The 9,636-nt window shown below is 46.8% G+C and overlaps 1 protein-coding gene across 1 annotated transcript in view; it reads left to right on the plus strand.

Annotated features, from left to right (window-relative positions):
- ISL2 (ISL LIM homeobox 2) overlaps positions 1-9,636 on the plus strand; it is a 42,840-nt gene that overhangs the window by 6,416 nt on the left and 26,788 nt on the right. The window contains exon 4 of the mRNA XM_015423567.1: positions 5,508-5,791. Coding sequence (XP_015279053.1) covers positions 5,508-5,791 — 284 coding nt within the window. The remainder of the gene's footprint in view (positions 1-5,507; positions 5,792-9,636) is intronic.

A 9,636-nucleotide genomic window follows, 5' to 3' on the forward strand; every position in this document is an offset into this window, starting at 1 on the left:
TTCTTTCCTTCCTTCCTTCTTTCCTTCCTTCCTTCTTTCTTTCCTTCCTTCTTTCCTTCCTTCTTCTGTCTCTCCCCTCTCTCTTCTTTTCTTTCTCTTTCTCCCCCTTTTAATTTTCTCTCTTTCTCTAGTTCTCCCTCTCTCTCTCTCTGCTTCACCCTTGGCCTTGACTTCAATAGACTCAGGGCGTAACTCTGTTTAGGACTGCACTGTCAAGAATCAGGAATTAGTCTTGGACCTTCTTCCTCCCTCCCATCTCTCTCTCCCTCCCATCTCTCTCTCGCGGGCTAACAGACTTGAGCTAACACTGGCTAACACAAAGACAGGTGATTTCCTGTAACAACAGAACAGACATTTAACCCCATGCATACACATTGAGTGTTTTCAACATGCAAATACCCAACACCCCTTCTCATGTTAAGACACGAAAGTCAGACAAATATAAACATTCACGAAGATTCTCAAAACGTTGCTTGTCAAGCGGCTTGGTCAGGATGTCAGCAATCATCCGGTCAGTAGGACAGTATCTCAGTTCAATCAGTTTTTGGTCTTGCAGCTCTTTCACGTAGTGACACTTGAGTGCGATGGTCTTGTTTCTAGACTTGGTTCCTTCTCCTTTGCAGATAGCAATACAGGCTTGATTGTCCTCAAAAAGAATTATTGGCTTTGGTTCATCTATGCCGAAGTCCTTCAATAGATGTATGATCCAGTAAAGTTCATAACTTGCAGTTTGCGCTGACACACATTCAGCTTCTCCAGTAGACATGGCTACAATGCTTTGCTTTTGACTAGTCCAAGTAATTAAACTGTCTCCATAGTAGAACAAGTATCCACTTGTAGATTTTCCATCAGGTGAGGCTTTGTCCCAGTTGGCATCCATGTATCCAGTCAGTCTGGGTTCAACACAGGTTGAAATCTTAAGTTTGTAATCCAAAGTTCCTTTCAGGTATCTTGCAATTCTCTTAATAGCTTTCCAGTCATGCTCATTAGGTGAACTGGTCTTTCTGCACAAAAGTCCAACAGCTGAAGTAATGTCTGGACGACAGATTGTGCTCAAATACAATAATTTTCCAATTGCAGATCTGTACTCATGATTGTCTTTTAGTGGTTTACCTTCAGTAAGCTTGGGATAGTCCTTATCCATTGGAGTGCTTACAATTGCAGAATCTTTCATTCCTACAGATTCAATAAAGTCCATGATCTTTTGCTTTTGGCTCAAAAGAAAACTTCCATCATCAGTCCTTTCAATTTGTATTCCAAGATAGTATTGTACAGTTCCTAACTGTTTCACTTCAACTTCCTTGTTTAGTCCATCAGCAATTTCTTGTACATCACTTTGATTTTGACAGCAAATAATCAAATCATCAACATAAATTAGTATGTATTGATACTTTCCATTTTTAAGTCTTGTGAACAAGCAAGGTTCTGCTATTCCTTGTTTAAAGTTCTGTTTAAGTAGCAGATTAGTCAGTTTCTCGTTCCAAGCTTTGTAGATTTCCTCATCCAGGTCTCCATTGAGTAAAGTAGATTTGACATTCAAATGTCCAACATACATGTCCCTTGAGGCTGCTATGCTTAACAGTGTCCTGAAGGTTGCATAGCTTTCAACAGGTGTAGAAAAGTCTGATAAATCAGCTCCAAATCTCTGTGAGAAGTCTTTTAATTCAGGAGGTTGATCCACTTCATTCCATTCACAAGGTTCCTCCTCTGGTTGCACATTTGCACAAATTCCATATATCGGTGGTGGTACACCTTTGGTACTCCTTGCTGATTGTCTCACAGTGATCGTCTCTCTTACCCTTGGCGATGCTTCTCCAGGTTCCCCTTCTGAGCTGGAATCCTCTTGTGGAGATGGACCTGCCTGATCACAGGTGGTCTGCGCAGATGGCCAAGTGAACACGTCATAGAAAGAGACATCTGTAGAATCCTCTGAAGTAGGTTGCACTGTGGACTCAGCCAGGTTAGGAGTTAGTATGACATTGCTTTCATCTACACGTACCACATTGCATACTTTAACATATCCAGTTTCAGGGTTTAGAATTCTGTACCCTTTGCCACTAGAGGCATATCCGACTAAGACACCAATCTCTGCTCTTGGATCAAGCTTGCCCCTTTTCTCCTTTGGTATATGCGCATAGGCTTTTGATCCAAAGGCTCTTAAATGTTTAAGTCCAGGCATTCGGTTATGCCATAATTCAAAAGGGCTCTTATTGGTAACTTTAGATGGGATTCGGTTATGCAAATAAACCGCAGTGTGGACTGCTTCTGCCCAATAACACTCTGGAAGTCCAGATTGCATTAGCATACAACGCGCCATTTCCTGTATGGTTCTGTTTAATCTTTCAGCCGTGCCATTTTGCTGTGGCGAATAAGGCACTGTTGTCTTATGCTCAATTCCTTCTTGTTCCATGAATCTTTGGAACTCACTGCTGCAGTACTCTGTACCATTATCAGTGAACAAAACTTCTGGCGCCTTGCCAAATTTGTTCTTAACAACAGATACATAGTATTTAAACTTGTCAAGCACCTCATCTTTGCTTCTAAGCAGGTAGGTGTAAACATATCTGGTTTTTGCTTCCAGAAAACTGACAAAGTATCTGTTACCTCCAGCAGATGCATGAATAGGCCCAACTAAATCAGAGTAGACACACTCTAGCAGTTTAGTGTTTGAGTCATGAGGTTTAGTAGTCTTATAAGAGGGAGCTGTGCCCTTGGATTTAAGACAAATATCACAGCCATCTTTCATGAGCTCACATTCTGCTGCGTCAACATTGCATTCTTTCAATAATTGCTTCACAGATTTTATATTTCTATGTGCAAGTTTCACATGCCAAGCAAACAAACAGTCTTTGTGATTGCATTCAGTTGATTTTGTATGGCACACCATTCCATTAGCTTCAACTTCGTCATCATCATCAAAATTAGCATTAGCAATATGTCTCAAGTAATGAAAACCATCATTTGTTTGTAACATCATGTTAAAACCACTCTCACTCCAGATCTTTCCATGATTTGGTCTAAGATCAACATAACTTCCACTTTCCATTATTCTCTTTGTGGAAATCAAGTTGTGTATGGCGTTGGGTATAAAAGCACAATTTTTGAGGGTTGCCTCAACAATTTTGTTATCAGAATTCATGCCATACACCTGGACCGTTCCTGTCCCCGCAACTGAAAGAGATTCGCCCGCAGCTCCTTGAAGAGCAGGTCTACAGTCTCTATCTAGATCAATAAACCATTTTTCAGATTTAATCACATGAAAACCGCTTCCAGAATCAATGATAAACATATTATCATCCTCATCACACACTTCATTGATAGCCAAAGCATGCATTTCGCTTTCTTGCTTCTCAGTGTCAGCCTTTTGAGGCTGCTTCTCTGTCACAGCAAAAACATTGCGCCTGTCTGCTTGACTGCCAGGAGCACTCTGGCCACGCCCTCTAGAGGGTCCTGTTGCAGACCGGTTAAACTGAGCGCGGTCACTTTTGGCGCGAGGTTGATCATGAGCCTTTTGATCTCTTTGTTCCTGAAAAACCTTTGAATCAGGCAACTTTTCTAAACAACAATGGCGGGCAACGTGCCCCATATTTCCACGAAAACAGTTTACATTCCTCTTGCCTTTGTTCCTATCACATGTAGATTTAATACTTAACACAGACAAGTCATCCTTTGTTTTTGAAAGGGCTCTTCTCTGGCCTTCTTTCAGATAAGCCAAAACAGGAGGCAGAGTTTCAGACTTAGAAATATAGGTATCATTCAGCCTTTTTAACATCTCTCTGGCCGTTTGGCATTTTAGAATTTCTCTATGGTCACGTGGACACAAAGATTTCATGATAATGGCTATCGCTAGCTCATCATCAGCCACATATCTTTCCAACTCTTCTTCACCCACGGGGGGGTCTGTATTAATTACATAAAGAGCTGAATATGATTGAAGAGCATTTTTAACACATCTAAGCCAGTAGTCGAAATTATCCTTATTCAGAACTGGGATTTGCAAACAAGGTCCCCGGGGACTTAAAACCTCTCCAAGATTCCAAGAGAATCTTCGGGGACAGCTTTCTCAGCATTGTGCAGGATGCGGCCCGCTTCCTTCTCGCATCCGCAGCTCACCAAAGCTTCTTACTGCGCTACCAAAATTGCGCCGGCCATTCCAACCAAGCTGGGAACCCAGCCTGCCTTCTTGTCTTCTATTCGGGTGCAGGGGAGGGAGGGAGGCCGGTCACCGGACCCTTCCAAGAGCCTGAAGTCAGACCGACTGCAATGTCTAACAGCGATTTTTTTTAATTGCTCCGTTACTTACCTTCCCATTATACCCCGTTCCTTTAAAAAATAAAAAGCCCCAAGTGGCTCTGTAATAATGCATGCAATAATAACGTATCTGGGTAGCTTCATAAGAGACACAGAAATCCCGGTTTCAGTAAAGAAATACGTTTTTAAATTATATTTTTGTAAACCTGTTCCTGGATTGTACCTGTCTGTTTTAAATGGGATTTATTTTATTTTTTTTGGAAGGGGAGCTAGTTAGGTTCTCATAGGGACATCAGGAGAGCCCTGCTGGATCAAACAAATGGCTCATCTAGTCCAACCTCCTGTCTCACACAGCGGCCAACCAGTTCCTACGGAGGGCCAACAACAGGGCAGAGAGGCCGAGACCTTCCTAAGAACATCAGAAGAGCCCTGCTGGGTCAGACCAGTGAGGGTCCATCTGGTCCAGCATCCCGCCTCACACAGTGGCCAACCAGTTCCTCTGGAGGGCCAGCAACAGGGCAGAGAGGCCGAGGCCTTCCTAAGAACATCAGAAGAGCCCTGCTGGATCAGACCAGTGAGGGTCCATCTGGTCCAGCATCCTGACTCACACAGGGGCCAACCAGTTCCTCTGGAGGGCCAACAACAGGGCATAGAAGCCGAGGTCTTCCCCTGGTGTTGCCTCCTGGCTCTAGGATTCAGAGGTTGACTGCCTCTGAATGTGGAGGTTCCCCTCAGCCACCATGGCTGGTAGCCACTGATAGACCTCTCCTCCATAAATCTATTTAAACCCCGCTGAAAGCCATTTATTCCTGTGGCCATCACTACATCCTCTGGCAACGAATTCCACATTTTAATCACTCTCTGTGTCAACTACCCTCTGTCTGTTTTGAACGCTCCTCGCTAGGATTTTATTTTTTGGGGGGTGGGGGGAGATATTTAAGTTCTCCTTTCCTACCAGGGAAGGCCGACAGGTCCTGGGGCTTAGCCCTCAAGTGTTTTGCTTTTCACATAACCAGGACTCTGAGCATGTGCAGGGTGCGTCCCCAGTCCTGGGGCGCTAGGAGTGTGTTCTGCGGTGGGTGGGGACCCCTTGGGGGCTTCCCCGGGGGAGGCCCCCCCACATCCTGCTCACTCTCCCTCTGTCCCTCCAGACTCGGGGGGGGGAGGGAAAGAAAGTTGGGGATCTTCTCAGTGGAGGGGCCACCACCTTATAGGTCCTGCTCACCTTCCCTCTGTCGTCCTCCGTCCCCCCGCAGACTCGGTGCCCGGCCGGCAGTCCTCGCTGCGCCCCCACGTGCACAAGACGGCGGAGAAGACGACGCGGGTGCGGACGGTGCTGAACGAAAAGCAGCTCCACACGCTGCGTACCTGCTACGCAGCCAACCCGCGCCCGGACGCGCTGATGAAGGAGCAGCTGGTGGAGATGACCGGCCTCAGCCCGCGCGTCATCCGCGTCTGGTTCCAGAACAAGCGCTGCAAGGACAAGAAGAAGTCCATCCTCATGAAGCAGCTCCAGCAGCAGCAGCACAACGACAAGGCGGTAAGGAGACCCCCCCAAGCCCCCCTCGCCCCCCTCGCCCCTGTCCTCAAGCCCTTCCCCCTGGCCCGGGCACTTGGGGGCTGGTGGGAGGGGAGGGAATCGGTTCCCCCACTGCGGATTGATTGGCTTGGCTTTGTAATGAACTTCTTTATTCGTTCTCTGTGTTGTCATCCGCCTTTCTCACCGGCGCTCAAGGCGGATCGCGCAGGAGAGAGTCCGTGCAAATGGAGGCAGCCGGCCATTCGGGGGGCTAGTGGGAAGGGAGGTGAATCGGTTCCCCAACTGTGGATTGACTGGATTTGATTTTTAATTTTCTCTTCGTTATTTGTGTTGTAAACCGCCTTTTCCAACGGCAGTCAAGGTGGATTGCAGAGGGAGCCAATGCAATGGAGGCAGCCGGCCACTGGGGGGAGTGGGGAAACCGGGTCCCCAACTGTGAATTGACTGGCTATGACGTGAAATTATTTCTTTATTATCTATGTTGTAATCCGCCTTTCTCACCGGCACTCAAGGCGGATTGCGCACAAGGGAGTCCGTGCAAATGCAGGCAGCAGGCCATTCGGGGGCTGATGGGAAGGGAGGGAATCGGTTCCCCAGCTGTGATGGACAGCGTTTCATCTGGATTTCTTAATTTTCTTGATGTTGTTGTCATCCGCCTTCCTCACTGGGAGTAGAGGTGGATTTACACAGGATGAGGCAATGCAATGGGGTCAGCCAGCGATTTGGGGGTTTTATTTGCATGTATTTTATTTTATTTTTTGCTTCACCGTTAGTCCACGTCCACCTTTCTCGCCGGGACTCAAGGCGGGTTGCACGGAGGGAGCGGCTGCGAAGGAGTCAGACGGCGATTTGGGGACTGGGAGGGGGGAGGAAACCGGTTCCCCAAATGTTGATGAATCGGTGTTTATTAGTATTTTTAAAAAATCGATTTATCTTGTCTGTAGTCCGCCTTTCTCAGTGGAATTCAAGGCGGATTACACCGACGGAGACTCGGTACAATCAAGAGGATGGGACTTGCAATAAACTAGGCAATCCGATTGGGGCCGTGGGAGTCTGGAACCAACCAGACATCTTTGAAATAAGAGGGAAGTACCGAAGCAAAGCATCAGTATTGACCTGATACACATTCTGTCTTCACCTCCTCCCCGTTTCTGGCCTCTAGCCTTTGGAGGCGATTTAGGGGCTTGGGTGCGAAGGAGATCCGTTTCCCATCGATTAGGTTGGTTGAGTGATATGCATGCATGCATGTAGGTAGGTAGGTAGGTAGGTAGGCAGGTATAAATTCAGGTGGGGTAGCCGTGTTCGTCTGAAGCAGCACAGCAAAATTTGAGTCCAGTGGGGCACCTTTCAGACCAACAACATTTAATTCTGGGCATAAGCTTCCGTGTGCAGAAGTGTGCATGCACACTTACACAACAGAATTAAACTTTGTTGGTCTTTAAAGGTGCCCCTGGACTCAAACTTTGTTGTGTGTTACGTATGCATTTGCATTTAAAGTCCACCCTCTTCTCCCAGAGAGCGAGGCGGATTACACAGAGAAAGAGTCAATACACTCCACATTCGACAAGCAATGCACTGAGGTTTGTAGAAGTCTGGAACCAACCAGATATTTGGGGGGGGGGGGGGGGCGACGACCCAGATCTGAAGTATAAGCATGGACCACCCGACACATTCTGACCACACCCCCTCTCCTCTTCGAAAAGGCTTTGGGGTCTGGGGGAGGGGATCGGTTCCCAACCTGTTGACTGATTGAACGGTCGGTTTGGGTTTTATTTGGGTCGGTTTCTTGGTGTCCTTTATAGCCCGCCTTTCTCCCTGCGACTCGAGAGGGGGTCACACGGGGCGAGGGGGACACAAGCGACCGGATGGGACGTCCGATGAGCGATGCAAATAGGGACTGGGGTCGTAGAACCCAGCGGAAATCTAAAAACAGAACCGAAGCAAAGCCTATAAGTATTTTAACATGGCACGTTGGTAGTCCGCCTTGCTGGGCGAAGCTCCAGGAGGGTTACAATTTTTACTTCCGTGCTCATCAGCCTCTACAGAAGGGGGGGGGGCAAACGCGCTCCTCTCCCTCCCGGGGATCCTGTGTGTGTGTGTGTCCGTCCCCCCCGCCGTCAGGGTAGGGAACCCCGGACCTGGCTGCTCAGGGGAATGCAAGGCATGCCGGGTACAGTTTCCCTCCATTCCAGACCGATGGAAAGTTTGCAGTAGAAATCTGCGGGTAGTCTGCGATGTGTTTCTGAGCTATCTCACCCACCCACCCTTTCTCAAGCTCTCTTGGATCTCTTTCGGGGGCTTGAGCCCCTACAATCCTGGTCTTAAACCTTGGGGAATAAAACCAGGTTTGGGACTAACTTTCGAGCTATCCCCCGTCCCCCAAGTTTTCCTAGATCTCTAGGTTCTATTCCCTCACCCCCCCTTTTAAGGGAGTTTCAGCGCCCCTAGAAAGACCTTAAAGCTTTGGGAAGAAAAAGCCTTGTATACGTTTTCGGTGCAGGTTCCCCATTCGGAAGTAATGATTCGGAATTTCGTTACTGGGAAACTCGATGTATTTTTAAGAGGCTTCCAAGGGAAGTTCTGGGTGGCGTACAATTGCCCCCCCCTTCTGCTGGGACGAGTTTCATGAGTATTGACCAGCGTTCCCTCTAAGCTGAGTTAGTGTGAGCCAGCTCACGGTTTTTTAGCCTCCGGCTCATTTTTGTCTTAGCTCAGGAAGGAAGGCTCCGGAGCAGACTAATTTATGCAGTAGCCAAATAGCTCACTCATCACAACTTTAATGCCAGTAGCTCCCAAAGTAGAATTTTTGCTCACAAGACTCCACAGCTTAGAGGGAGCATTGGTATTGACCAGAACTGTTTGAACTGACCAGAACTGTTCGATTTAAAATTAAATCAGGAAAGTTCTGCTTGTTTCATTTAAATTTTTAAATTAAGAAAGGCAAAAGTTCTGAAAATAAGTTTCAAGTATATCTTTCACGAATGCTTGTGAAGAGATCTGGCTGTGATTAGGGGGCTAACGCTGTGTCGGGAAAGGCGATCTTAAAAGGTTTGAAATAGACACAAAAGCAATCTCGAAATATTGTAATGTGATTATTTAAACGCTGGGGCCGGCGAACCCAGGGTTCACAGGCCCACGAAGAATAGGTGCCAAACCCTGGCTCTTCCCTGAGCTGGATCATATCCTTGTAATCCTGGGTGTCAAACCACCAGCAGCCCTACCTTACAGGGATGTTGTAAGTGTTATCAGTGATCAAGTGCTTTAACCCCTCCACTATATAACAATTTTAGGCCAAGATCCGGGGAAATTTGTTCTACCTAAAAGCAGACCTTGCGTGAAATAATGTTTAGCTTCTGAATGCCTAAATTTTATCACGGTGTTGGGTTTTTTTGTGTGGGTTTTTTTTACTACGGAAGGACAAAGAGAACCCTGGATTTGGAACCCTTTGCGTCGTGGACAGTGTAGTGAAATTGACAAAAGTGTTGGGAAGCGATTCTCTGAAGTGACATTGTGCCAGTGTAGTGAAATTGACAATAATTTGGGAGGCGATTCTCTGAAGTGACATTGTGCCAGTGTAGTGAAATTGACAATAATCTGGGAGGCGATTCTCTGAAGTGACATTGTGCCAGTGTAGTGAAATTGACAATAATCTGGGAGGCGATTCTCTGAAGTGACATTGTGCCAGTGTAGTGAAATTGACAATAATCGGTGGAGCGATTCTCTGGAGTGACATTGTGCCCAGTGTAGTGAAATTGACAATAATCTGTGGAGCGATTCTTCTGGCGTGACATTGTGCCCAGTGTAGTGAAATTGACACAAATCTGGGAAGCATTCTTCTGGAGTGA

This window comes from Gekko japonicus, unplaced genomic scaffold (assembly GCF_001447785.1).
Source record: "Gekko japonicus isolate JY-2015 unplaced genomic scaffold, Gekko_japonicus_V1.1 scaffold3689, whole genome shotgun sequence".
Classification (NCBI taxonomy): Eukaryota; Metazoa; Chordata; class Lepidosauria; order Squamata; family Gekkonidae; genus Gekko; species Gekko japonicus.